Raw genomic sequence first — 27,834 nt, 5'->3', positions numbered from 1 at the left:
AAAGCTGGAGTCGTTGCAGTGTTGGGGGGGTCTGCAGACTGAGCCCACTGCTGCACTTGCAGAACGTTTCACTTCCTGAAGGACGGAAAGGGTGGGGCTTCGGAGGCCCGGGTCCCTCCTCGGTGGGGGGCTGTGCAGCGGCGGGGACGCGGTCCCTGCACTGCGGTGCCCTGTCTGGCTGGAGAGGCCAAGGCTGGCGCGGAGGCGGCACCGCGCCCGAAGCGGGGGCGGCGGGGGGCGCATCAGCCCCGCCGCAGCGGTAGGCGGGGCCCGGGCGGGCTGAAGGGGCTGCCTTCCCGAGCGGGGCGGGACCAGCACCCGCAGAGCCGACGCCCCTGAGCGGACTCAGAGCGGCCGCAGCGGGAGTCCGGAGCGGGTGCCCCGCAGGTACCGGGACTGAGTGCGGCCCGAAACGCAGAGGCGGCCCTATCCATCCTGCTCCAGTTGTGGCGCCCAGAACTCCGCAGAGGACGCGACGGTGAGGCTGGGGTTGCCCGCCGGGAGGGTGAGGATCCCTAGACCCAGCCCGCCGCATCCCCTGACAGCTCGGCTGTGGGGCCCCCTATCTCAGATCAGTTCTGCCAGGGTGGGGAGAGGTGGGTGCCAGGCACGGATCCCACGGAATCTGCCCCAACACCTCTCCTGGTCTTGCCTCCGAAAGACCCTGTCCTGTCGCTTCCCTGTCTCGTTCTTGCCACCCAACCCCCTCCCCTCCGGCCTGCAGCCCCTCTCAGCGCCCCAGTCAGGTGAGGCGCTGGAGAGGGAAAGACTACGGTCCTTCGGCTCCCCCTCCCACCCCGCCCCTGCGGTCCCTCTCTGGGCTGGGGACACCCAGGAGGATGCTGGCCCTTTAAACCCCCTGCTCCTCACCCAGAGCATCTTCCATCTCGCTACCCGCTCCACTTCCGACAGCTGGCAGCCGCGGGGAGCCCCGGGGGGCCGGCAGGTACGGGGGCGGCGGCGAGGCCCGGGAGCGGGTGATGGAACAGCTGTGACCCCCCCCCCCCACATCCCCACCCTTCGCCCCTGGAGGAGCAGGCGGCGGGAGTGCTGGGCGCCCGGAGCGCCAGTTAATCATTAACCCTCCGCTCCCCGGCTCCCCGCGCGGCTCCGAGCCGCGCTCCGCCCCGGCTTCCCAGGTAACCGGCTCGGATGCCCATCACGCCATCCCCCCTCTTCCCTCCCCTCGCCACCTGTCGGTCCGGCCGCAGCCCCCGGCTCAGCCCGGCGCTCCCGGCTGCTCCGCGTCCCAGTGCCCGAGTTCGGTTCTCCCCGCGGCTTGCAGGAGGGCGGGGTCGGGCGCCCGGGCCCCACCCTGCGGCCCCCTTCATCGAGCCCCCCCTCCCCAGGGGCGCCATGCCCGGCCTGTACTGCCCCTCCAGCTGGACGCCGCTGCCCCTCACCGACTCCTGGGTCCGGGCCTGCGCCAACGGCCCCTGCCTCAGCCTGCGGGCCCGGCTCACCTACCACAACCCGCAGCCGCAGCCGGTGGAAGGTGAGGCCGGGGCCGGGCGCGGGGCGGCGGGGAGCGGGGGCTCCGCGCGGTCCGACGCCGTCTGTGCGCCTCCCCTCCCGCCCCAGGCGTGTTCGTGTACCCGCTGGCGGAGGCCGAAGTGGTCTCGGGCTTCGAGGCGGAAGCGGCCGGACGGCGCGTCTCGTTCCAGCTGCAGAGCCGGCGACGCTCGCAGGCCGCTTGCTGCCGCGCGCTGGGCCCCGGCTGGGGGGCCTCCACGCCCCGCCGCTGCGCGCAGGGTGAGTGCCCGGCGCCCCCGCCCCGCCGCGGAAGCCAGCCGCACTCGGGTTCCCGCCCCCGCTCTGCGTCCCACCCCTGCCCGCGCCCCCTCCAGCCACTGATTTTTTCATTCATTAATTCATGGCTTTATTCAACAGTCGCGGACTAGGCGCCTGACGTGCGCCAGGTGCCGGGGCAATGTGACCCAGGCCTGACCTGAGCTTTGCGGCCTGGGAGGCAGACGCAGCAGGCAGTCCACACGTCTGTCTCCCCCTCTGGAGCGTTAGCGCCTGAGCCTGGGCCCGGGCTTTGGCCATCTCAAAGCCCCAGCACAGAATGTGGCCATATGAGTGCTGGGTTCAGGAATGGAAGTCCATTCCTGTGCTAGGTTTTGTGGCTTGCACTTCATTCTTTCATTTGATTCCTGCACGTAGGATTTACCATCCCAGTAAGAGAGACAGAATCCAGTGGTGTTGAGAGTTGGTACAAGCCCAGCAGGTAGTTAGAGGCCAGAGTGAACTCTGGGCTGAGGCCCCTGGAATGTTCCAGAAGGAAGTGGAGCCGGCATGTGACCAAAAGGAAGGGTATGACTGGTGAAGTGGAGAGGAGGGAAAAGGCACTTCAGTCAGGGGCAATGGTGTAAGCAAAGGTTTGGAAGTAAGTTGTGTTGAGTGATGGTAATAAAATGCCTCGTATTTGTAGTAATTTACAGTTGACAAAGTCCAGTCACTGATACCACTTCATTTGAATCCAGAGAGGTATGTAATGCAAGTGCTGTTCTCTATCCCCATTTTATAGGTGTGGAAATAATAGCAACAGCCTCTTATGTGTCGGATGCTATGCATACATTCTCTCATTCCTCACCAGTCTTTGAGATATAGTTATTATGACTCCCATTTCATGGATGAAGAAACTGAGGCTCCTCAAAACAAGAGAGTTACCAAAGGGCAGAATTAGAAGTCACAGAGCTGAGACTCAAAACCTGATCCTGTGCTCTCCACTGTATCAGGCTTTCCCCAAGCCTCAGCTGGTTAGGATAGAAGCCCCTTTCTTCCTTCTTCTCTCCCTTTTTTTCTTTCCTTCCATCTTCTTCTTCCCTTCATTTATTCTGCAAGCATTTCTCAAAAGAATGGATAAATGATTACTGTGGGGAAGGGCTATAAGGTAGACTGGAGCCAGACCGTGTAAGGCCTTGACCGCCACTGTACACACCTGGCCATTTTTCCTTCAGCAGCAGTGACTCCCATGATGCCACCAGTCCCCTGATAAACCTACAATATGAGTAAAATGGTGTGCTCAGTATGCAAGTACAGCTTTATGTCCTCTAACCAGCTTCCAAGCAGATCACTGCTCCTAAACTCCTTTTGGGTAGAAAATTCTGGCCACTCCTAGTGGGCAGTGGGGAGCCCCTGACTGTTCATGAGCTGAGGATTTATGAGCAAGCTGGATCCCAGGCTATGGGAGATGTCAGTCCACAAAGGAGGGTCCTTAGGAAGACGACACCCAAGGGCTGAATGAGCAGGCAGGGGAAGAAGGGCAGAGGGTATGGGTCCCTTAGGATCTTGGGGGTGGTGTGGACATGTCCCCTTCTCCTCAGCTCTCCATCAGCAGGATGTCGCTACTTTTCCTGATAACAGCCAGATCCTTCTACCACCATCCTGCCTCTCCTTCAGCCATCATTCAGCTCGCGCCTCCATTCTGCATCACCAACACATTAGCCCCGTATCCCTCCAACTTTGAAAAGTCCCCCTGGCCCAGGCTCCCCTGCCTCAGTGCCTGCTCCCATTTCCTATTTCCCCAATCTCCTCTGCTTCCAGCCCCCTCTGACCCCTTTTCTCACTCACTGTAGGTCATCTTGTCTTGGATCTGGCCCAGGCCCGGTCCACACTGGTGCTGCCCACAGGCCTCATCAATGCGGCCGGCACCATGACGGTGACCCTGTGCAGCAGTCGGGAGCTGCCCTCCAGGCCCGATGGGGTGCTGCGCGTGGCTCTGCCCTCTGTGCTCACCCCACTAGCCTCATCAGGCCCACCGGGGCCCCCCAGGCCTCCGGGGCTCTGTGACGACAGGTTGGGCCTATGGTGATTCTCTTCGTCCCTCCCTCGGCTTCTCTGGGTCTAGTGCGGGTGAGGGGGCTTTGGTAGGGTGCCCTGGGGGATGGGCAGGGCGGGGAAGGGCTGGGGCCATTCAGCCAGAGGGGCTAGGGGCCTTGGTGGTGGCCCCATGACACTCCTCGTGCTCCCTTCCAGCCCCACCAGCTGCTTCGGGGTGGGCAGCCCTCAGGAGGAAGGGCTGGCCGGGGAGGAGCCAGCTGCCCCTCAGGATGTGTTCTCAGGCCCTGCCCGCTGCCCTGCCCCATACACCTTCTCCTTCGAGATGCTGGTCACTGGGCCATGCCTGCTGGCAGGTGGGTGCCCCTCCTAGGATAGCTGACTGGGGAATAATTCAGGGCTCAGGACTGGGGGGAACACAGGACCAAAAAAACAAAACAAAACAAAAAACCAAGGACCTAAGCCTTAGGAACCTCCAGTTTTGGGTGGAGCATCCCCTGGACACTTCTACACAACACACACCTGCCCCCCCCTAAGTTTGTCAGTGTAATTTATTTATATCCCACTCCACTCACCAATGGGAACAAAGATGATTAAATTGAGACCTGTCCAAGTGATGAAGTGGAGTATCCTTGTGCAAGAAGTGGGGGAGGGTGCTAAATCAGCAGCTGGTTGATATATAACTGATCAGCCAGGAACAGAACTGGGAATCCACCTCCCAGCCCACGAAAGAAGGAAAAATCCCTCCCCTTGTCCACCCAACCCTATAGATCAGGCTCTGAGAGCTGAGCTGAATCAGTCATGATCCTTGCCCACACCACTGTTGTCTGGAAAGGTGATATTCGTGCTTTAGGACTGGCTTGGGGTGGGGCAATTATCCCCTCTCCCTGCCTCTCTCTCCCTCAGGCCTGGACAGCCCCTCTCATGCTCTGCGGGCAGATGCCCCACCTCATGCCAGCTCTGCAGCCACCATCTGTGTCACACTAGCAGAGGGCCACCGCTGTGACCGGGCGTTGGAGATCCTGCTGTACCCCAGTGGTGAGAGACTGGGGCACACAGCGGGCCAGCTCTGACCTGCTTCAGGACCACCTGGGTAGCATTTTTCAAGTATAGATTTCTGGGTCCCAAGCCAGATGAATCGAGTCATCTGTGAGGGTGGGCCCCATGGTACAGGGAGTCTTGGGCTTGCAAGGTCCTCCTGGGACAGTGGGACTGAGCAGTTGGGGTCCAGAGACAAGGACTGTTCTAACAGCCGTGTCCCCTCTTCCCTAGAGCCTCACCAGCCACACCTGATGCTAGAGGCTGGCAGCCTGAGCTCCGCAGAATATGAGGCCCAGGTGAGGGCCCGCCGGGACTTCCAGAGGCTGCAGCGAAGGGACAGTGATGGGGACCGGCAGGTATGGCCGCCCAGGGGCCTGGCCTGCCCTCCGACCCTACCACCGGCTGCATTTGTGCACTAGGAACAGATAAGCAGGCTCGTGTTATGACTGCGGGGGGTGGGGGGGAGCTCTGCTCTTAGCAGGACCTCCTAGTAGCTGCCACCGCCATCCCAGAGGGCAGATGAGTACTGTCATAGGAGGGAGCACACAAGTCTCCCTGGGGTGTGTCTCCGAGGATGGGGGCCAAGACTGACAGGCAGAGGACAGCCACCTGCCTTTGCTCTTGCCTTTATTCAAAGAACTATAAAAAGGTGCCCCCTCTGGGTGTATTTGATCGAAGCCCCCTGAGGGCTGGGTCCTGCTGCCAGCCCAGGCTGGAGTTGCACTAAGCCTGGCCCAGGGTGACTTGGGGCCCCCATGCTCAGGTGTGGTTCCTGCAACGCCGCTTCCACAAGGACATCCTGCTGAATCCCGTGCTGGTGCTGAGCTTCTGCCCAGACCTGAGCTCCGGGCCGGGACACCTGGGCACAGCCACCCGGGAGCTCCTCTTCCTGCTGGACGGCAGCAGTGTAGCACACAAGGCCTGTGGGGGCAGGGCGTGGGCGGGCCTGGGGGGCGGGAGCGCGCGCAGTGGGTCTGCGCTGGGCTGGGGGCAGCCTCTCGGAGACGCGCGCGCACCCCCCCTTACACTCCTCCGGACTCCTGGGTTCCAAGAGCCTCTCTCACCTGTGGAGTTACACTCAGTCGCCCCTTAGCCCAAACCCAAGGCTTCACATACCCGTCCAGGGGCTCTCACACGCTCAGCCTCCCTCACACTCCCGGGCTCGCCCCTAGCCGGCCTCGCCCACACCCCCACGTCCAGCTCCTCGTGTTCACACGGCCTGCAGAAGGCAGGCAGTCTGGCGTCCCTACCACTGCCCTAGGGGCCTGCTTCACGCCGCCCTCCCTGGCCCTCCCCAGGATGCCATTGTTTTGGCTGTGAAGTCCCTGCCCCCACAGACGCTCATCAACCTGGCCGTGTTTGGCGCGGCGGTGCAGCCCCTCTTCCCAGAGAGCCAGCCGTGCAGCGATGTGAGTACGGCCCGGGGATCCGGGGGGGCCTGGTGAGGATGGCTCGGCCTGGCTGTGGCCACAGCATGCCTTTTCTTTCCAGGACACCGTGCAGCTGATCTGTGAGAATGTTGAGACCCTGCAGGCTGCAGGCGGCCCCCCAGATGTGCTGGCTGCGCTGACCTGGGCCGTGGGGCAGCCCCAGCACAGGGCCCACCCCAGGCAGCTCTTCCTGCTGACTGCTGCCTCGCCCCTGGCCGCTGCTACCCAGCAAACCCTGGAGCTCATGAGGTGGCACAGGGGGGCAGCCAGGTACAGGCTGAGCCAGGTGCCTGACATTGACCCCCGCCCCCAAGAGGCTCCTGAAGATCACAGCTGCTTCCCTTCCCTCACCAGGTGCTTCTCCTTTGGGCTGGGGCCTGCCTGCCACCAGCTGCTTCAGGGTCTGTCTGCCCTCAGCAGGGGCCGGGCCTACTTCCCAAGGCCTGGGGAGAGGCTGCAGCCCATGGTGAGCTTGAGTCTGGGCCCTGGGCCCTACTCCCGGAAGTCCTTCCCCCAAGTTACCCTAAGCCTGCAACACAACCCAGCCAAGCCGTGGGGTCTCCTGGCACCCCTGACCAGGACTTCTCCTCCCCCATTCCAATTCCTGCCCTCTGAGATGCCAGTCGGGAGAGGAGCTGCTGGGGTGGCTGGGGGGTGCTGCAGGAGGCCAAAGGTGTGGGGGACGTGGCCCCCTGACCAGGTACCAGGTACCTCCTGGTACTGAGCCATATCCTCGACAGATCCTGCCTCATCCACAGGCTTGGCTCAGGCCAGGAGACAGACCCAACCCTGAGGACTGCGCACTCAGTCCCCTTGCTTAGTCCTACCCCCATTCCTTCCCCGGACCCCAGCCTGACCTTGCTCCCCTCAGCCCAGGGGCTGGGCAAGTGGCATCAGTGGATGGGTGGCCTTGCCGTGCCGTGGGCTGTGTGGCACCTCCCTCTCCCGTGCCCTCCCTCTGACCACTCCTCACAGCTGGTGCAGGCTCTGCGGAAGGCACTGGAGCCCGCTCTGAGCGACGTCTCTGTGGACTGGTTTGTGCCGGATGCAGTGGAGGCACTGCTGACGCCCCGGGAGATCCCAGCGCTCTACCCTGGGGACCAGCTGCTCGGTTACTGCTCACTCTTCCGGGTGGACGGCTTCCGGCCCCGCGCCCCAGGGGTAGGCCTGGGCTGCCTCAAGTCCCTGCCTGTCTTCAAAACTCTTCCACTCCCTGTGCCTCTCCCTGCCAAGCTCTCCTACTGCACCCTAGGCCTCCCCAGGGGCCCTACTGGGTACCCCAAGGTGACGGCAGCCTGCCCTCTTCATGAGGTCTTCTACTGAACTGTCCCATGAAGTGTTGTCCTTGGCTTTTACCAGAGGTCGTTAAAGCACACGGCCACAGAAGACAGCTCTAGCATTCGCTCTGAGGGTTCTGTGGAAACTCACTCGTTTCTTCACACAGTGCCCTACAGAAAGCACCATCTGGATTGTTTCCTGTAACACTCAGAAACAGACAGAGCATAGTCTAGATGAAATCTCAGATCCCAACTCTAGCACGTACTAGCCATTTGATTTGGGGCCAGTCACTTCACCTTTCGGAGCGCATTTCCTCATACTGAGTCTTGTCATAGGGTTGTTGTAATTAGAGGTCACAACGCGCACACTCGGTAGGATACTTGACATGCAGTAGGAGTTTAAGAAATGGTAGTTATTTTGATTTGTAAAAAGCTTTCTCTCTCTAGAAGAAATAAGCCCACTTCATTTTGATCCCGAGCGCTATATAATGGAGTGTTTGCCTTTTTGCCTGCCTGCCAGGAAGCTCAGGGCCAAACCTGAAGCTCAGCCACAGCAGCTCTCTTAACCTTCTGATTAGCATGTATGCTTCCTCCTTCCCCAGTACCAGGCTTTCATTTCTGGTTTATTAACTTTATTGCCTCTTGTGGTGAGACATCTTAAATCCTGTTTGGGAAGAGGCAGCATAAAACTACCATCAGTTTTTTCTCCAATGCCTCTCGCTCTCTAGGGCCCAGAACCTGGCTGGCAGAGCTTGGGAGGCTCCGTGTTCCCATCCCCAGAGGAAGCACCATCTGCCACCAGTCCTGGCACTGAGCCCACTGGCACCTCGGAGCTGCTGGGAACAGGCACTGTGTCAGCGGAGCTGTCCAACCCGTGGGCTGCTGGGGACTCAGAGCAGAGTGAGGACCTGGACGTGGTGTGCAGCTGTGTTGGAGGAGTGGGCCATGGGAGAGGCCGGGGCTGGGATCCTTTCTCTTGCCTCCCAGCAGGTGCCGATGCTCTGACAGACCCAGTCACAGACCCCGGACCCAACACCTCCTCTGATACAGCCATATGGCGCCGCATCTTCCAGTCATCGTACATCCGGGAGCAGTATGTGCTCACCCACTGCTCCGCCAGCCCAGAGCCAGGTCCAGGTTCCACAGGCAGCAGCGAGTCCCCTGGCTCCTGGGGCCCTGGCTCCCCCGAGGGCATGGTTCCCCTGCATCTCCCTTCCCAGCAGGGCTGCCGCAGCCTGGCCTGGGGAGAACCTGCGGGCTCCCGCTCCTGCCCCCTGCCTCCACCCCCACTGGCTCCAGTCAAGGTGAGATTCAGCCCACGTGCATTCTACTAGGTATCCAGCAAATGTTTATTGACTATCTGCTATATGCCATAAATTGTGCAGTGGTTACTATTAAGTCCAGCTGAAGAGAGAAGTGGGTAAATCTATAAGGATGCCATGTGACATACAGTGGTGAGCCCAGGGACATAGCGTTATGGGGAGGGTCGGAGTCAAGATGGCTAACCCTGTGTGAGGGAGTCAGGAAAGCAAGAGCCACATCTGGAAGAACAAGTAGAAGCTAGCCGGGCAAAGAGGGAGAAGACATGAACAAAATCAGAGACGAGGAACAATGTCAAGTGAGAAACGGGGCCTGGAGTGAGACAGCACTGGGAAGGGGCCGGGGGCCGTAAAGAGTGGCCTTGCTCCTAAGGGTGGTGAGCAGCCGCCCACTGTGTCGGACGAAGGGCCCTGTGGCCAGTTGTGTGTACATGTGTGGTGGCCAGGAGCTCTGAGTTTCTTGACTGGTGGACCCCACTTCTTATGTGCAGTCTGGGGCCTGGAGTGCTGAGGTGCTGGGTCGTCGACACAGAGCAGCCCTGGCTGGCCGGAGCCTCTCATCCCCCCCAGGCCAGGTGAACCCAGTCCCTGGCCGTCCCCGGCACCCCTCTCTGGGAACAGCACCTGGTGGGCCAGGCCCTGAATCAGGGCAGCAGCTGGGACAGGGCCTGGATGACTCAGGTAAGGGTTGGATGGGGAGCTGCGTTCTGAGACCACGGAGGGTCTCAGAGAGGTGGGGCCTAGGGCACCACACTGCCCCTGCCTTTATGGTTGTCTCCCTCCAGGAAACCTGCTCTCCCCGGCCCCTATGGACTGGGACATGTTGATGGAACCCCCCTTCTTATTCACGGCTATGCCCCCCAATGGGGAATCGGCCCCTCCCGCAGAGGCACTGTCTCTTCAGGCTCCACGCTGCCATGTGGTGATCCGGGCCCTGTGTGGGGAGCAGCCTATGTGCTGGGAGGTGGGTGTTGGCCTAGAGACACTATGGGGACCTGGTGATGCTGGCTCACCGCCTCTGTCACCCCCTGAAAGAGAAGGTGCTTGGGACCAAGCACTCCATCGGCTGACAGCAGCCTCCGTGGTCCGGGACAATGAGCAGCTGGCTCTCCGTGGAGGGGCTGAGGCCACGGCTGACCGAGGTGAGCTCCTGGTGGGCCCAGGGAGGGCCCAGGGAGCCTGTATGGGGCAGAGAGTGGCAGAGGTGCAGGTCTGTGTGTTTGATCACTCTATACCTCATCTTGCTCACAAACAATTTGAGGTGGCTCACCCATATTGACAAGAAAAAAAAAATAAGTAGGGCAATGGGATAATAAAAGGAAGTGGAGAATCAGGTTATATTAAAGATATGCACACCATGAGGTTATATGCCCTTGCGAACATGGGACCCAAAACTGGCAAGCTTCCTAGCAGCCAACACAGAGGGAAATGTGATCTTCTTAATGACTCACAGTGCCTATAACATAAAAACAAACCTATCCTTCAGGAGGACTATTAAATCAGAGTGAACATTTTAGTTCTTCAGTGGCACTAGCCACACTTCAAGTGTTTAACACTCACATGTGGCTAGTGGTTACCATACTGGATCACGGAGACCTAGAACATTTCATTCACTGCAGAAAGTTCTATTGGACAGTGCTGAAATGAGTGGACAGAAAAGGCACCACAGTTAGTGTTTCCTCTGGGTGGTGAACAAAACGTTCGATTTCTGGGTGGCCAGAGGGTCTAGCCCCGCTATGGGCTGAGGGTTCAGCCTAACTACTTGTCAAAGCTGGGGAGTCTGAGCTGGCTCCTAGAAGGAACTCTACTCTGTTCAAAAGTGGACAGAGGGAAAAGCTATGCGGAACACTGAGATTTGTTTCTATAAAGCCCTCTGTACAGGGAGGGTGGGGGAAGTGCCCTGCTCCCGTTCAGCGTGCTGCTCCCTGCTCTCACAGGCCATGCCCGGAGGTCCTGGCTCCGAGCCCTTCAGACAAGCAAGGTCAGCTCGGCCCCTTCCTGCTTCACCTGCCCGGTAGCTGTGGACGCTACCACCAGGGAGGTCCTACCCTCAGCTCTGCAGGTGCGGAGCTCAGGTAGAGTCCCTCCTGGGTGACCTCTCGGGTGCCGGCCCTCATCTCACTGGCTGCCCTCCCGGTTCACCCCCATCTCCTGTGCCCCTACAGAGCTAGCTGAGCCCCCAAGCACTTCTCCTGCCCCTCAGGGCCATCTAGATGCAACTCCTCTGCCCACAGCTGTGCACTCTACAGGTGAGGCTCAAAGTCCGGGCAAGGGTAGGGAGCAGCCAGGCTTGGGGACCACGGCTGGCACTGACTGGCTCCATTGCAGGACTTCAGGGAGGCTCTCTGGTAGGCGGCTGGAACCCGAACCAAAATGGCAAGCCCAAGTCGGCCACCACAAGTCCTCAGCGCCTCCCGCCCCAGCCTCCCTCTAGGCTCAGCCTGGGCGGTGGGAGGGCCAGAGGCTCTGATGGCCCCCGACTCTGCAGCCCCCACCGGGGCCAGGCTAGCAGCAGCAACAGTGAAGGCGGCGGCCACGACTACTTGCCCTTGGTGAGGACTCGGGAGGTGGAGGGTGGCGCTGCCACGGCCAGGGCACTGTCTCAGCTCGCTTCTCCCCCCACCTCCTCTCTCCTCAGGTGCGGCTGCAGGAGGCACCCGGCTGCTTCCGCCTGGACGCGCCCTTCTGTGCGGCCGTGCGCATCCCGCAGGAACGCCTGTGCCGCGCTTCGCCCTTCGCCGTGCACCGCGCCAGCCTCAGCCCCACCTCGGCCGCCTCTCCCTGGGCACTCCTGGGACCTGGGCTGGGCCAGGGGGACAGTGCCACGGCCTCCTGCAGCCCGTCCCCCAGCTCAGGCTCCGAGGGTCCAGGCCAGGTGGACAGCGGGAGGGGCTCAGACACCGAGGCCTCGGAGGGTGCGGAAGGGCTGGGCGGGGCCGACCTGCGGGGCCGGACCTGGGCCACGGCCGTGGCACTCGCGTGGCTGGAGCACCGCTGCGCCGCCGCCTTTGGCGAGTGGGAACTAGCAGCGGCTAAAGCGGACTGTTGGCTGCGGGCCCAGCGCCTGCCCGATGGCCTTGAGCTGGCTGCCCTCAAAGCGGCCGCCCGCGGTCTCTTCCTGCTGCTCCGCCACTGGGACCAGAACCTGCAGCTACACCTGCTGTGCTACAGCCCTGCGAACGTGTGAGGGCCCGCCCGCTGCCCTGGCTGGCGCCGCCCCCACAGACTCCAGTCACTGCCACCCAGGGCGGGCTTCTCCGTACTGGGAGGGGCGGGCTGCTGTCGGCCTGACCCCCACTGCTTCTCATTCCCGTCCCAGAGCCCCCCTGCCCTCACAGAAAGTGCCTGCCTGTGCGCTCTCTCTCCCACTCCCCCCATCCCATGCCTTTTCCCTTCTGAGCTCCTGCAGTGCAGTGGAAGAGGAGAGAGCCACAGCCCCCAAATCCTATGCAATAAAGTGCCTCCTAGGACTGCCCAAACGAGTTCTTTATCTGCAGTGTGCACGCCCCTCACAGCTTGGCGCAGGCGCTTCCAGGCGAGCTGCACAGAAGTGGGCGTGGTACGGTTTATTAGGAAGGGCAGAGTCTATTCCCATCCAGGGTCCTACCAGTGGGCTGGAGGGGAAGGGAGCTGGAGCTCAGTGGGCTTTCTTGCTGTGCTGGATGCTCTTGGGGAAAGGCTGGGGGCCCAGCCAGAGCTGCAGCAGGATGACAGCATGGCATATGTGCAGGGCCACAGAGCTGCAGGACGTGGATGGGTATGTGTTCCAGGAGAGCTCAATGAGCCCCAGCACCAGCAACCTGGAGATGAGAGCGAAGCTTAGGTTTTGCCCGGGTTCTAGGCCTGCAGCCCTTCAGCTCGCCCCCAACCCTCCACGGTCAGCCTTGGGATGGGGAGCTCCCTAGCTCTTCCCACTCACCCAGGTTGTCCCAGCCAGTACCTGAGCAGATGTGTAAGCCAGCGTGCAGGCGTGGCCCACAGGAGGTAGGGCAGTGTGTGGAAATACCAGACGTAGAACTGGTAGTGGAGGGAGCGGCTGAAGCAGATGCCAATGAAGTTGGAGGTGAAGAGGGTAGAGATGATCTGTAGGCAGTGGTCAAGGCCAAGGGCAGGAGCAGAAGGGCCAGGAGTTGGGATGGGGGTGGGGGGCAGGGAGGGCCCAAAGCAAAGGGGCAAAAGTTTTGGGGTCAGACAGTCCCCTGGCTCTGCCATTCCGAGATGCATCCTTTCGGATGAGTTTCGTAACTTCTCCAGACCTGTTCCTCAGTCTAATGTGGAGACAACAATACTGGGGCCATAAAGTCTACTGAGTTTAAATTCATCACTTACAAGCTGAGTGACCTAAGTAAGTTACTTAAACTCCTTAACGTCCTGATTTTGTCATCTGTAAAATGAGCATAATAATAATAATAATAATAATAATAATACCTCCCTATTTCAGAGTCTCTTGTGAGCTTTAAATGTTAGAACGTACGTAAATCTCTTAGGACAACACCAGGCAGAGAGTGAGTACTCATAGTGGTAAGTCAAATAATATTTAGAATTAAGAATAAAACACACTTAAATATGTAATGTGCTTAGCACTGTGGTGCAGAGTGGTGGAAGGAACAGCTCTACTCCCATGAACAGGGCTGTAGCTATTTCTGGTATCTCCTTTTCCCTCCCTCAGGTCACCAGCCATCCAGGACTAACTGACCAGGACTCCACCTGTACCTGTAGAGGGCAAGACTTACCTTCCCATGATTTAAAGGATATGATTGGGTGTGAGGCGCTGCGGTGGAACCTTCCTTTTGGAGGGATCCTTTAGCAGAGACAGGATACTTTCCCCCGTCCTGGGGAGAAGCCATTCAAACATTTATCAAGCCCCCATCCTAGGGCAAGCTCTAGATTCACCCACATGAACTCAACATCTCCTCCAAGCAGGCCCTTCATCCTTCCCCCAACTCTGCCCATGACACTGCTCCCCTTTCTCACCTGTGCCACCTGCAGAAGGCAAAGAGAAAGAGCAGGGCGAGGTGGGCAGCCAACAGTGCCAGGTGGAAGGCACGATGCAAGAAGAGGGCCTCAGGGAGAAAGCGCCAGTTCACTGTCCAGCGGAAGAGAAACTGGCGGCCAAGATCAAAGGAGCGGGATAGGTAGCCAATGGGGTTCTCCAGCAGGAAGGGCAGCCCCAGCAGCACCTGAGGATAGGTGTGATGTCAGCAGAGGTGCCCAGGCTCAAGCTGAGCCTTCATACTAATCATCAAGGGGAGTGGACAGAGGGCGTAGGTCTCAGAGGTTCTCAAATTCCTCCAGGAATAGCAGGAAAGCCAGCCTCCACATCCAGGCCAGAGCCTGGGGCCAAAGAAGCTGAGAAGGCAGGTAGTAACAGTCCTTTAAGTTTGGACTCACCACGTCATAAATGGGCAGAATCAGAGGGGCGCCTGCGTGGCTCAGTTGGTTGGGCGACTGCCTCCGGCTCAGGTCATGATCCTGGAGTCCCGGGATCGAGTCCCGCATCGGGCTCCCTGCTCAGCGGGGAGTCTGCTTCTCCCTCTGACCCTCCCCCCTCTCGTGCTCTCTCTATCTCATTCTCTCTCTCAAATAAATAAATAAATAAAATCTTTAAAAAATAAAAATAAAAAAAAATAAATGGGCAGAATCAGAGAAACCCTCAGAAACCATCTAGTTCAACACCCTTATTTTACAGCTAATAAACGCAAAGCCCAGAATCAACTCCCAAACCCTGTCTGTTAGCTTTGAGGAAGTCTCAACGACAGAAGGAGGCCAGAGAGTAGCCTTCCCTTCATTAGGAAGGGAAGGTAGTGGGGGTACCTGAAGGACAGCACAGATGCCCAACTTGGGGAGGGCTCCACGGAAGCCAAATTGCATGAGGAGAAGAAATAGCAACCCAGGGGCGAAGAGTAGCACATTCATCTTCACAGAGACTGCCAGGCTGGGGTAGGTAAGGGAGATGAAGGGGGGAGATCAGCTCCAGGGCCATTTACCCCACCCAAAGATGCATCTCCCCTCGACATACACCAGCAACTCCTCCCCTCCCCTGCCAGCAAGCTCCAGGATGGGGCCCACACTCAGAATGGCTGGAAGGAGGGTAAAGCAGCCTGGGAGGAGGCTGAGGGTAAGGGGCAGATACCAAGTCTCTATGCTCAGACTGGGCCAGCAAATACATATTTAGAGTATTTAGAATGTGCAAGGACCAACTCCAACAATAGATGCTGTCTAGAAGGAAGGGTAGGGGGTGTGTGTGTTTGGGGGATGGGAGCAGAGACTGTGTACAGATCCTAGACTTGTCTAGTGGGGCCCTGACTGACCCATATTGTCTGGTTACTCCCTTACTTCCTCTGCTGCAGGCAACTGGGGGAGGAAATGATGGAAATACAGAATGAGAGAGGGGGAGGGGGGAGAAGGGAGGGGTGCTGACCTGAAACAGCAGCAGCCCCAGCCCCAGCGCCGAGCCAGCAGGAGGTTGATACTGAGGAAGAGCAGCGCCATGGCCACCGGGTCATTGAAGAGCCGCAGCACAAAGATGGAGTGGACACGGTAAGAGGCGCAGCACATGAAGAAAAAGACGAAGGGAGGTACCTGAGAGGTGGGCACAGTGGGGAACAAGGTCAGCTCACCAACCCTGAGCCATCCCTACTCCCCAGCACTGCCAGTTGGGGCCTCCTGCTCCCGGTTGCATGGACTCACCTTGCAGGTCTGGTGGTAGATCAAGAAGACAAGCAGCAAGGTGGCCAGGTAGAGCACAGCAAAGATGTGCTGGGCCATGCGGATGTCAGTGCCCCGGCCAGTGGCATAATATAGCCCCATAAAGATGTACACAAAGCCGGCTGGGTACCTGGAAGAGGAGTCTGGGTCAGGCTACCCAGCCTGGTATCCAGGCAGCCCCTCAGGTCCTCATTGAACCCCTTACCACCACTCACACAAGAGGTCCAGTGTCACCCTGCAGCTGGGTGTAGTCATAGGTGCCGTTGATGACGCCCTCCACCTGGGCCATGTAGGCCTTCCAGTCAATCTCTGTATCTGGAAAGGTACAGAATGGTGTGGTTACTTCCAAGTTCAGAACCTGTCTGCCCGCCCCCCACACACATACCTCCAGCCCCTCAAAACACAGAGTTCCAGCTCTTTCCCAGGACTTCTATCACAACCCTTTATCTCACTGCTCATCTGGCATTCTCTGGGTGAACCCAAGCATCTCAAATTCAACATGTCTGTAATTGAACTCAAACCGTCCACTCTAAATCTGCTCTCCTTCCTGGGTTTCATGAATGGCACCATCAACCTCCCAGCTGCCCAGGTCACAAACCTGGGTAACATCTTTGACACTTACTTCTTTCTCGTTTCCAACACCCAGTCACCAAATCCTGCCTATTCTTCATCCTAAATAACTCTACTATCTCTCATCCTTTTCTGCTCTTACATACTAATATTCAGACCTAACATAATCTCTAGCCTCAATGATGCAACAGCTTCCTAATTAGTTTCCCAGCTTCCACTTTTACCTCACTACAATATATTTCCCACCTCTGCAACCAGAGAGCTCTTCCTATAATAGAAATCATGTCAGATCTCTCTGCTTAAAACCCTTCAATGATTCCTCAAGGCTCCTAAGATAAAAACCAAATCCTATTATTCCCAATTTTAGAAGAGGAACCTATGAATTAATGAGGTTAAGTGACTAATTCAAGATCAGTGAGCTAAGAAGGGTAAAGTTGAGATTGGAACTCCATGAGGTCCTAAATTCTTAACCACCATGCTAATTATCTCCTTAACACAACTGACAGACTGCTTCACAATCTGGTCTCAACTTCTGCAATCTCATCTCTCACTGCTACCCTCACTTGAATTCTGTTCCAGCTCTAAAAAAAAAATTCAGTTCCTCAAAGGAAGCAGACTCTCTTTTGACTGGAGGTTTTTAGTTACAGGATTCTCTACCTAGAGTGCTCTTTCTCCTCTCCTTTTCTCTCTTTCCTCAATTAGCTCGCTCTTACCTTTCAAGGGGGACTCAAGTCCGGCTTAAGTGCCCTCCTGTGTCCTTTATGGCTCCCTGTCTTCCTACTATCATGATGAATCTGATCCACTGTCATTTTCTACTAACTTCTTTTTGTCCAGGCCCATACACCCAAATAGAAAATGTGTCTATTTTTTCACCACTGTACCCCTGGCACCTAGCACAGTGTTAAGCATATAATAAACATTCAATAAATATGTGTTACATTAATCATCTTTAGCAAGAAAGCCTTAAGCCCAGTGGCTAGATTCAGGCCGGAAAGGAGCTCCCAATAATACCCAAAGGACTCAAGTGGTCACAAAATGACATTGCTGACAAGAGAACTTTGAGACCTCAGAATTGAACAGATGAGAAAATGTGGATCCAGCTGGGGAAGGGACATGTCCAAAGGAACAGAGACAAGAAGGAGCAGTAGTACATTAACTTGGACCCAGGTCTTTTGATTTCCAGGCTAGTTTATGTTCTTAGCCTGGCAGGCTGTAAGGTCAGGGCAGAGGGCCAATCTCTAGGGTCGCCCCTTCCATCATCGGGGAGGGATTAAGACAGGGTTTGGTTTTATGGAGCAGGCTTGGGACGTGGGTAAAAATTATCGTCTGCAACTGATGACTGATTGGATCTGGATTTCAGTTCCGAATCTGGGTCCCAGTTTGGGTAGGGGGTTCGGGTCCCACTCCCTACCCTCCCCTCCTCCTCGGCGCACTCACATGCCACCCTGTGAATGACCCAGAAGGTGATGCCCACCTCCGCCAGGCAGAGGCAGGCGGCCACCAGCAGCGTGTAGCGCGGCTCCAGCAGCAGTAGGCGCCGCTCTTGCCAGGCGCGCCGCAGCCATTGTCCGCAGAGTCCCGCAGCCCGGGCTGCCGGACCCGCCCGGCCGCGTTTCCGTAGTCCCGCCGCCATCTTGACGGTGCGCCGCTCCTGTTGGCCCCCCACCCCGGAAGCCCGGCCCCTCAGCACTTAAGTTCCGCTCCCCGCGCCGGCTGTCCCAACCGACTGATCGCTGTCCGGTTTCGTGTCCTATTTACTCCACTAAAATTTACTTCTTCTACATCTTCCCTGATGCACTACACACTCCAGACGTGCAGGAATAGTTTTACTCCTCAGTACATACTTGGTTCTGAGCACGCAGGCGCTAAAGTAGATCGAACGTTTGCCCAGAAAAGCAACATTCCTGTTCGTGTTCTCCCCTGCCTGGCATCACACTTCGTCTGTGTTTCATGCCAGTCTCTCCTGGAGGGCAACACCTGTGGCCGCGTCCGTTCTGCCTCCTCTGAGAGCCTTCCGCGTACTCAAAACTGGGTAGAAATGAATCTTTCATTAACTTTCAGACTTCTTAATGGAAGGAGCCGGCCAAACTGAAAATAAGCAGTGATGAGCCGAGTGAGTCTGACACTGTGAGTTTGGCTCTCAGAAGTGAGGGAGAAGTACAGTTGGAGGATTCAAGCTCTGAGCGATAGGATTTTCCCACCCGGAGTATTCTTCAAAGAGCTCTCACCAGAGGACGGAAGTTCCACGTGTTTATGTTGAGCAACTGCAGGTGGTGGGCGGAGACACAAGGGCCACGCCTCCCGAATGATACCATCCCTATTGGCTACATGGAGCGCCAAGCCCGGTCCAAAGGTGCTGGCAGTGTGCCCTGCAGCTGCAAGCATGGCCTCTCCACGGGCCCGAGCCCCCCCGCCGGAGATACCAGAGCAGAACTGCAGGTACCGTGAGGTTCAGTACTGGGACCAGCGCTACCGGAATGCGGCTGACTCTGCCCCCTACGAGTGGTTCGGGGACTTCTCCTCCTTCCGTGCCCTCCTGGAGCCTGAGCTGCGGCCCGAAGACCGTATCCTCGTGCTAGGTGGGTAGTCCCGGCGCTCCCCAGCCCAGGTGGAGCGGGCTGGAGCCGCCCCGGCCCTGTCCTCTGTCCTCGAGTCTGTTTGTCCCTCTCGGGAGCCAAGATCCAGTACTTTCAGAATCTCGGCAGGATTTAGCCAGGGCAACGGGAGCCAAGAGATTCTTAGTCCAAGCTCCCCCGCCCCCCGCCCCCGGAGAAAGACAGTCTCTGAGTTTGTAGGTATCCTAGGACCCTGTTCCAGACCCTCGGGGAGACAGCCTCGAGCACTGGAGAGCTCAGAGGACCTAGTTCAAGTCCCAGTGCTAGTTGGCTCTATGACTTAGGACAAGTTGTGAACTCAGTTCTGAGCTTCAGAGTCACTTCTACAAATGGAACTGCGAGCTCAAGGAGGATGAGGAACGTTCAGGCACCTCGAGCACGATGCCTAGCATTTATCTGTTAGCGCCATGGGGCACCGGAAGCCACTGTCACCTGGAGAGACCTCTCTCCACACTCCCAGCCCTACCTGAAACTTGGTCCTATGTCCCATGTGCAGTGAGAGCGAGGACAGCGCCCTCTGAGGTCGGAGGGGAGATTGCAGCCTAGCGTTTATCTGTTACCGCCATGGGCACCGGAAGCCACTGTCACCTGGAGAGACCTCTCTCCACACTCCCAGCCCTACGTGAAAACTTGGTCCTAGGTCCCCTGTGCAGTGAGGGCGAGGACAGTGCCCTCTGAGGTCGGAGGGGAGATTGCAGCCAAGATTGGTGGGATTCTCCACAGCGAAATGTACAAATGCAGGGGTGCAAGGTAGGGCTCTGAGAGGTCCAGCTGCGCCCTGGGGTTCTCTCCCACTGCCAGCCTTGAGGGCTCCAGTGAAGTTTGAGCAACAGGTTTCCTTCTAATTTAGTTTTTATTTTGGTATTTGTAAAAGCATGTATATGTTTAAATGAAATTTCATATATATATGAGACATCTATAATACAGTATATGTGTAAAGTATAAATAATAAATCTAATGCGTTTGTATACCCTACTCAGTTTGAGAAATAGAACATTCCTAGGACTAGAAAGGACGTATAACCTAGTGCTTAAGAACTTGGACCCTGGAGGGAGTTAATTATGTTGAAATCTTCGCTTATGTAACCTTAGCTGTGGAATCATGGGCAAAAGCATAGAATCTTAGCTGTGGAATCATGGACAAAACACCTAAATTGCTGCACTTTCATTTTCTCGGCCTTAAAAAAATAAGAGTACTTATTTATTGCCTTTTTTAAATGATTGAGTATGAAAGATATCTGGGACAATGCCTAGCAAAATAAAAGGCCCCAGGTATATTCAAGGTTTTCTGTGTGGTCCCCCAAACCCCTTCTCCCCAGGGGTAAAAACTCTCTTGAATTGTGTGCTTTTAAACCATTGTATTTCTTTATAAATTTACCATAGATCTATGTTTTTCAAGCTTTGGTGTCCATCAAAATCACCTGGAAAGGTGGACCCTACCCTGAGATTCTAATTCTAGGGATGGTCTCAGGTGGGCCTCGGGATTCTGTAGTTTCAACAGGTCCACAGCTAATTCTCATCCTGGTGATTGGCAGAATAACTGCCTTAAAATCTGCTTGACCGGGAGGTATCCTTTTCTGGATAGAGGGGAGAAAAATCTAAAAATCAGAGGAAAACTTTCCTGGCAAGATTCCCCAAATCTAAGAACAGGACTTATGACTTGGGAGTACCTTATGTTACATTCCACCTCAACAAATGTAAGTGGCGCACCTGGTAGGTGCTAGGGAGTGTGCTGGGCCCCTTCTAACTTATTTAGTCCTCATGACAACGCGTAGAGGTGAGTGATAATTATTAGAAGACTTACTCTAGGTTAGGAGTTGGTAAACTTTTTCTGAAAATGGCCAAGTGGTAAATATCTTAGGCTTTGCAGGCTATTTAGTTTCTGTCACCACTACTCAGTACTGCTGTTATACTGGAAAAGCAGCCATAGACAATACATAAGTGGATGTCTTATGTACTGCTGTGTAGCAGTAAAACTTTATAAAAACAGGTGGCAAGCTGGATTTGGTGACCTTGCTCTAGGTCATTGTCTCAGGTTGGGCTCCCCAGAAGCAAATCCTAAGATGAAGATTCATGTCCCAGTCATTTATTAGGAAAGTGCTTGCAGGAGAAATTGGTAAGAGAGTGAGGGAACAGGGAAGTGGAAAAGGCCAAGCAGGATTGTGATCATAGGCAAAGCATCCCTGAGGGTAGTTTCAGCCCGAAGTGTCAGAGATGCAGAATGTCAGAAGCAAACATGCCAGAACCTAGGAGCACTCCACGGGGATCGAATCAGGGCACTGACAGTGTCCACAACTGTCATGCAGCGGGTAAGTGGTGAACGGTGCCATCTGGCTCCAGGGCTTCTATTTCTCTTGTTGCACAACACAGATGGGCATAGAGAGGCATCTGAACTCTGTTGAGACTGATAAAATGGCCACATTGTGAATGAAAGCCTAATGGTCATGCTGTTGTAGCTAAAGACGGAATGTCACTACCGAAGGTGAGTAGACCTCTTGAAAACAGGGAGACCGTTTAGCAGAGTGGTTTAAGAGCTTTGGTTCTGGTGTGAGACAGACCTGTATCCAAATTCTGGCTCTACCACTGATTGTGTGACCTTGGGAAAGTTCCTTATCCACTTTGGGCAGCCTCATTTTCCCCCCATCGAGAACATGGTAATAACAGTATCTTCTATATGGAGCTACCTTGAAGATAAACTGAGAGAATTCTTATAAAGTGCTTAGCATAGAACCCAGTGTTCAGTGACTGTTAGCTATCATTATTATTGAAAATAGGAGTCAGAGGGGCAGTTTATCCAGGACTGTCCAGAGAACAGAGTACCTTGCCTGAGGGCTTGTGTGTCTGGTACCTATGGCTGGAAGATCTTCATGGCAGATGCAGGCGTATGGCTGTCCCAGCTTTGCCAGTATCATGCAACTCTGATTCTCTCTCCTTGTTTGATTCTATGCTTCTGAGCCTAATCTGGCTTCAATTTGTATTTCCTATAGAGAGAGAAGGGACTGACCAAAGAGGATTGACAGCCTACTCAGTCCCTATGATGGTTATTTTCCTATTATAAGTTAATGAATTGGCATTTTGGCTTACACCTCTGTCTCTTGGTATTGGGATAGCAACCACATAGCTCTGGGCTCCCATGTAAGAGGTTCTTGGATGTGGCTCAGTTCTCCAGGGCTCTGCTTCCCTAAAGCTTCACCCAGGAAGGCAGTGACTTTCCCAAGACTCTTCTTAGTTGCTAGCCTCCAATTACTAAAGCAGCAGGATCAGAAATCACTGCTTTGTAAGCATGATTGGCTCTGTGGTCAGGTTTTGTTCTCGCTTCATCCTTAGTAAAGTTCTCTTGGAAGCTGCCATTCCTGTACCAAGGGGAAAAAAGGAAGGAAATTTGGGTTTGTCCAGTTGGGCAGAGCTCTGAGGGCATATGAGGTCAGGTGTGGGATGGTGAAGGGATCGTGGGTCAGAGAACCCAGTGGAATTTCAACTTGAACTGACTTAGGGTCTCTTGTAAAGCCACCCTCACCTCTCAGCCCATGTGGTGTGTCTCCCCGGGCTTGTTATGGTTCCAGTGTGGAAAAACATGAACTGGGTTTTCCCAGGCAAGATAGTACTGTCCCTCAGCTGTAGGGCCTGAGGAGGAACACAGGAAGGGGCAGCCGAGGACCAGCCAGCAGCCTCTGGGTGCCCTGTCCAGGTGCCAAGCCCTACTAGATTAGGGCTATCCTAACAGCTGATCCTGTGATCCTCTTAGGGAGGCAAATGGGGATTAAAGGCAATCTAATCCCAAGAGCTGGGGATCCCCTGTGGGGTCACCAGAACTGTCCTCCAGCTCCATTCCCAGGCTGAGACTGACCACAAGAGGGCCAGCATGCCTTCTTAGAAAGTCACACCTACTGTGTTGCGGACCCACATCCTGTCCTCTAATCTCCACCCCTTCTGTCACCATACTCTGCCCCCTGGGACTGCTTTCCTGGGACGTCCCACCAGAGTGTTAGGATCCTTCAAGACTCTGATTGGGTTGTCAACTTCCCTGAAAGCCTTGGCCAACTCACCAGAGGAGGGGACAGGAGCCATCCTGTGTATTTTCACAGCCCATCCCTATTGAAACTCTCATCGCATTATGTGGCAATCACATGAACACACTTTTCTTCCCACCAGAGCATGAGCTCCCTATTCATCTGCAGAACCCAAATGTAGTGCTCAATACATTAAGGAATTACAAGGAATCAGCTCCACTGTGTGTCCCCATCGAGTTCCCCTACACTTGTTAATTCTGCCCCGGAAACCGAAGTAGGGTAGTAAGCCCTCACATGAAGTCTTCCCAGGGCTGATATCATCAAAGTTTCTCTGAGCGGTTAGGGATTAGGATACTACTACTAGTATTCTAATAATAATATGGTGGTCCTAATGATGCCAGTAGTATTCCCCATTCTGAGTATGAGGAAACAGGCTCAGAGTTGAATGACTTGCCTTGGCTGTATGACTAGAGATATCAGAATCTAGATCTTTGAACTCGGAGGTTCAGAGCTCCTTCAGCTACTCTCCAGCTGTTTTAGTTTTTAAATTTAATGTATCACATCCTGCATGTAGGCTAGGTATTGCCATCTTCGTTTTTCTGAATAGGAAATCTTAAGTTCCTGGTATGAAAACAACTTGCCCCTAGTCTACATAGCTAGGAATGTTAGAGCAGGCTATGGGCCCCGCTCTGTATGACTCCAAGGCTCGTGCTTTTTTGTACATGCTGCTTCTCCCTCAGTATGGGAGGGTTTAGGCTGAGAGCAAATGGGCCAAGAGAGGAGGGTAACTGGGGAAGTGAGAACCAAAGCTAACCTAGCCCTTGTGCCACCCATCTCGTTCCTTCCCACCGCAGGCTGTGGGAACAGTGCCCTGAGCTACGAGCTGTTCCTTGGAGGCTTCCCTGATGTGACCAGTGTGGACTACTCATCAGTAGTGGTGGCTGCGATGCAGGCTCGATATGTGCATGTGCCCACACTGCGCTGGGAGACCATGGATGTGCGGGCACTGGACTTCCCCAGTGGCTCCTTCGAAGTGGTGCTCGAGAAGGGCATGCTGGATGCCCTGTTAGCTGGAGAACGGGATCCCTGGAATGTGTCTTCTGAAGGTGTCCACACCGTGGACCAGGTGCTAAGTGAGGTGAGGGAGCAACAAGGAGGGCAGACCGAGAGGTGGGAAGGAAGGGATTGGGGTTTCGGGAGATTGGAAGAACTCAAAAGCCGGAAGGAGGCATAGTTTGGAGCAGGTGGTGGGTCACCTTCAGGACCGCAGTTACCTGAAGGAGGGGGTGGTTAAGCTGGGTCAAGATCATAGGGGGCTGGAGTGGCCAGGCTCACAGATATAGATGATTGGCTACTGGGTTGTCACGGGGATGAGGTAGCAGCCAGGTTCCAGATAGGTAACACAGACTAGGAGAGTGAGTAGTTGACAGGAAAGCAGTGCCCCTGCACCTAACCTCATTCCCATGCTCCTGCCTTGGTAGAATATAGCCCTACTCCATGGAATTGACTAGGAGCAGAGAGGAGGCTCACTCTTGCCATGGAGAGCCCTGAGCTATGGCATGTAGGGTGGTACCTGCGAGGGTATCTGGGGCCATACTGACCTTTGAGAACCTGGCGATGGACTCCTCACCAGTGACTTCTCTGTCTGCCTTGCAGGTGAGCCGGGTGCTGGTCCATGGAGGCCGGTTCATCTCATTGACCTCAGCTGCTCCCCACTTTCGTATCAGACACTATGCCCAAGCCCGATATGGCTGGTCCCTGAGGCATGCAACCTATGGCAACGGTTTCCACTTCCATCTTTACATCATGCAGAAGGGCAGAGAGCTCACTATAGCCCAGCTGGCTGTTGGGACCCAGGTCCTCTCACCACCTAGACCTCCCACCACACCTTGCTTCCTCCAGGACTCAGATCACGAGGACTTCCTCAAGGCCATTCAGCTGTGAGGCCAGAGGCATGGTCCTCTGGCCCTCCCTGCCTTTCTGCCCTGGACTCTTCAAGTACTTGGAATTCCTGACTCAGGGCTTAGGGTTTGATTCAAGGTGTTCACAATCCCAGAGGGCTCATGCCTAAGATAGAGCTGATGGGAGCAACCCCACATGAAACAATACAGCCCAGGTCAAACTAGATCCCAGATCCCAGGTTTCTGGTTTCCTTCTTAGATTCCTCAGATTTTCCCTGGATTCCCCAACTTCCTCCCTTACCGTACTGAATCACCAGTGATTCATCTCCTAGGGCAAAGCTCAGCACAACCCCTCCACATGCCAGCCAGACTCCAAGACCTGCATCCCTGGGGCCTATTATTGACCCCCGTTCAACTTGGATTTATCCAAAGGAGGCTGCAGACTTGGAATCAAGATTGCTTTATGCTTCTGATCCCAGCTTCAGCTCCAACTCTAGTCTCCTATCCTGCTTGGATTGTATATTTACCCAAGGAAGCTACATTGCAATGAACTTCTCAGACCAGGCTGGCCTGCCTGTTTACTTGGCAACCCTTCCCTGCCAGCAATATGCACCTGAGACTCCCAAGTCTCTGCCCCCTCCCCAGAAGGGGTTGGAGCCATTTTGGCCCGGCTCCTGAGCAGACCAAAGCAGTGGTCACACACACGCAGGGAGGTCTGTGTTTATTCACACACTCCTGGTACAGTGAGGATGGAGGAACATTTACAAAGGACACCCCTGGGTTGAAAACATCTCCAGGGCCACGGGTGTCATCCAAAGGTGCCGAGCAGTCCTCACTTGGGTTCCCAGGGGCAGGATGCAGGGGTCCAAGGTAAAATCAGACCTGGGCCCTTGGAAGGTGATACCTTGAGAGGAGGGGTCTGCCAGAGAGTCGCCTGGGGTCAGGCCTGAGCAGACTGACCATGTGGTTGGTTACCATGTTGGGGGCTCGTTCCATCTCAGACTCAACACCCATCCTATCTGCCAGGCGCAGAAGAGCGTGGCCGAGACTTGGGGAGGGGGGGGAGGCACGAACCATGAGGGGAGCCAGTAAACAAAGAGTCGGATATAAAAATACAAATGTGCTGAGGAAGTCCCTTAGAAAGAGGCTGAGGCTGGGGTTACGCCAGACAGGGGTGGGAGTGAGGGAGCGGCCTGGAGGGCTGGGCTCAGGTGGGTGGGAAGCTCATGCAAATACGCAGCCACACATCCCTGGCTGCGCGCGCGGTTCGACACGGGCCGGCAGCCGGCTCTGCAGACCAGACCGGCCGGAGAGGGGCGGGGCAGGGGAGCCGTGCGGGAGTGGGCGGGTCGGGGGCTGAGGGCCGCGGGTCTCTGTGTCCGTTCCGGTGTGCGGGGTGGGGCTGCGGCCCGAGGTTCTAAAGTGCATGAGCGCGGCGGCGGGCTCCGGGCCGGTCCGCGCCGCCGCTACCGCCGCCGCCGTGGTGCTGAAGCGGACAGCTCCGGAGTGCCAGGCGGCGGCGGCAGCGACTCCAACCCGAAGGCGGCGCGGCCCTGCAGCCCCCGCCCGCGGGCGCCTGGGCCGGGGCGGGGGGCGCCGGCAGCCGCATAGCCGGCCCGCGCTCCTGGCCGCTGCGGGGCTGGGCCCGGAGCCCGCCGCCCGAGCCGGCGCGTCTACACTCCGGACGGCGGCTTCTCCCCCATCCCCTTCAGCACGTCGTCTATCCGGTCATCCTCGATCACCACTGCGCAGGGAGAAAGCGCGTCAGCCGCGCGGCCTCAGGGGGCGGCGGCGGCGAGAATGGGCCCCGCGTCCTCGCGCCCCGAACAGCTACTTTCCGTGGCCCAGTGACGCCCCTCGGACGCCAGTGCCACAGTGCCCTCCCCATCCGAATTCTGCCGACTGGACCCACCGCCGAGCCTAGCTCCCACAGGCCCTCCTCCCCTCCCTATGGAGGAACGCCCCCCTGTTCCAACCAGCAGTTCAATCTCCCAGTCCAAACCCTCCCGCCGCCTGAGCTCTCCTCCATCCAAGCTGATCATCCTTTTGCTCGTGGGAGCCCCCTCTTCAACAGACCCCCCCTTCTCAAACAGAATCTTCACCTAGTCCAACTCTCTCCCCACCCTAACCCTCTCGCCGCTTGAACCCCTCTTCGGATGCTGGCACCAACAGAGTCCCCTCCCCATGCAAACAACGAGGACAACCGAATCCCTGGACCCCTGTCCTCTCTCCAATCGGACGTCCCTTCCCACCCGAAGGTTCTTCTGAAGCATCCACCGACTCAGCGTTTGATCCTGAAGAAGCGGCCGGTCGCCCCACGTTCCCACTTCAGGCAGCCCCAAATGCCCCGGCCGGCCCCTCCCCCTTGCCCGGGTGTCAGGGCTCTACTTCCAGAGGTGGCGAGCATCGAATCCGGGGCACTGCGTTCCCGGGAGAGGGGAAGAGAGGGACACAAGACTGCAGCGGGGGCATCCCCCCCCCAAACCCCGGCCGGCGAGCGGCTGGCTGCGCTGGTCTGCGGCAAGAGCTGCGGGCGCTTGGCGGGGAACGGCAGCCGGGGGGCGCCCGGCGAAGGGTTTCTGGGTCAAGCGGCGACTCCGGGCCCCGGCCGCATACCTCTCTTGGCTCGGCCAATCTGGCCCAGCTTGGGGGGTCGCTTGGCTTGGTTGCCCGCGAAGAAGGAGTTGGTGTCCTGCAGGCGGCAACTGAAGGAGAGGTCGGAGCCCTCGGGGTCGGCGGCGAAGCGGCCCATCTTGTCCTCACTGTAGGGCAGGATCTCGGACATGGCGGGCGCGGGGTGGGCGCGGGATTGCGGCGGGGCGCGGGCGGCGGGCTAGCTGCCGGACCGGCCCTAGCTCAGCAGGGGAGCCGGCGGAAGGATGAAGTCATGCAGCATCCGGGGCTGCCGAGCCAAGCGGGGCCTCCTCCCCCGCGCCTCCGCCTCCCGGGCCGCTGGGCAGGCGGCGGCGGCGGCGGCGGAGGTGGTGACGGGGACCGGGCGGGGGCGGTGCGCGGGGGGCGGGGGTGGCGGCGGCGGCAAGAGCGGAATGACGATGAGCGCCCGACTGCCGCAGAGCGCGGCAGGCGGGGCGCGGTGGAGGTGGGGCGGGCATCGGCCGGGGGAGAGAGGCGGGGCGGGGGAGGGGGCGGGCAACAGGAGCGCGCCCAGCATTCAACCGAG

General features: G+C 56.9%; 4 protein-coding genes across 10 annotated transcripts; 2 read left to right on the top strand and 2 right to left on the bottom strand.

Moving 5' to 3' along the window:
- Window positions 1–304: 304 nt before the first annotated feature.
- VWA5B2 (von Willebrand factor A domain containing 5B2) lies at window positions 305–12,329 on the top strand. Of its 6 annotated transcripts, none has more exons than XM_036122461.2 (20): window positions 305–478; window positions 1,350–1,495; window positions 1,582–1,752; window positions 3,582–3,813; window positions 3,982–4,139; window positions 4,690–4,821; window positions 5,056–5,180; window positions 5,588–5,743; window positions 6,123–6,233; window positions 6,316–6,524; window positions 6,609–6,720; window positions 7,230–7,415; window positions 8,260–8,431; window positions 8,522–8,835; window positions 9,342–9,531; window positions 9,636–9,992; window positions 10,788–10,925; window positions 11,016–11,099; window positions 11,179–11,402; window positions 11,489–12,329. In XM_036122461.2, exons 2-20 carry the CDS (start codon window positions 1,357–1,359, stop codon window positions 12,035–12,037), a joined length of 3,759 nt encoding a protein of 1,252 aa, XP_035978354.1. In that variant the 5' UTR covers window positions 305–478; window positions 1,350–1,356; the 3' UTR covers window positions 12,038–12,329. The 6 variants fall into 6 exon arrangements, with proteins under 6 accessions (XP_035978354.1, XP_035978353.1, XP_035978356.1 ...); XM_036122460.2 differs by having other exon boundaries at window positions 8,519–8,835; XM_036122463.2 differs by having other exon boundaries at window positions 306–478; window positions 3,582–3,801.
- A 72-nt stretch (window positions 12,330–12,401) lies between these two features.
- On the bottom strand, window positions 12,402–17,795 carry ALG3 (ALG3 alpha-1,3- mannosyltransferase). 2 transcript variants are annotated; one of them, XM_078068286.1, is made up of 9 exons: window positions 17,566–17,795; window positions 15,774–15,873; window positions 15,541–15,688; window positions 15,272–15,432; window positions 14,665–14,785; window positions 13,825–14,030; window positions 13,607–13,682; window positions 12,791–12,936; window positions 12,402–12,650 (listed from the first exon to the last, which is right to left on the bottom strand). In XM_078068286.1, the coding sequence occupies exons 1-9, from the start codon at window positions 17,759–17,761 to the stop codon at window positions 12,488–12,490; spliced, it is 1,317 nt and encodes a 438-aa protein (XP_077924412.1). In that variant the 5' UTR covers window positions 17,762–17,795; the 3' UTR covers window positions 12,402–12,487. The 2 variants fall into 2 exon arrangements, with proteins under 2 accessions (XP_077924412.1, XP_077924414.1); XM_078068288.1 differs by having other exon boundaries at window positions 17,603–17,795.
- A 624-nt stretch (window positions 17,796–18,419) lies between these two features.
- Window positions 18,420–24,879, top strand: EEF1AKMT4 (EEF1A lysine methyltransferase 4). Its single transcript, XM_036122471.2, has 3 exons — window positions 18,420–18,707; window positions 23,607–23,890; window positions 24,409–24,879. Exons 1-3 carry the CDS (start codon window positions 18,434–18,436, stop codon window positions 24,694–24,696), a joined length of 846 nt encoding a protein of 281 aa, XP_035978364.1. The 5' UTR covers window positions 18,420–18,433; the 3' UTR covers window positions 24,697–24,879.
- A 480-nt stretch (window positions 24,880–25,359) lies between these two features.
- CAMK2N2 (calcium/calmodulin dependent protein kinase II inhibitor 2) lies at window positions 25,360–27,627 on the bottom strand. The gene is made up of 2 exons (XM_078068261.1): window positions 27,270–27,627; window positions 25,360–26,397 (listed from the first exon to the last, which is right to left on the bottom strand). Exons 1-2 carry the CDS (start codon window positions 27,436–27,438, stop codon window positions 26,327–26,329), a joined length of 240 nt encoding a protein of 79 aa, XP_077924387.1. The 5' UTR covers window positions 27,439–27,627; the 3' UTR covers window positions 25,360–26,326.
- Between the last annotated feature and the right edge of the window lie 207 nt (window positions 27,628–27,834).

This window comes from Halichoerus grypus, chromosome 1 (assembly GCF_964656455.1).
Source record: "Halichoerus grypus chromosome 1, mHalGry1.hap1.1, whole genome shotgun sequence".
Lineage (NCBI taxonomy): Eukaryota > Metazoa > Chordata > Mammalia > Carnivora > Phocidae > Halichoerus > Halichoerus grypus.
This window is presented reverse-complemented; position numbering and strand designations above follow the sequence as displayed.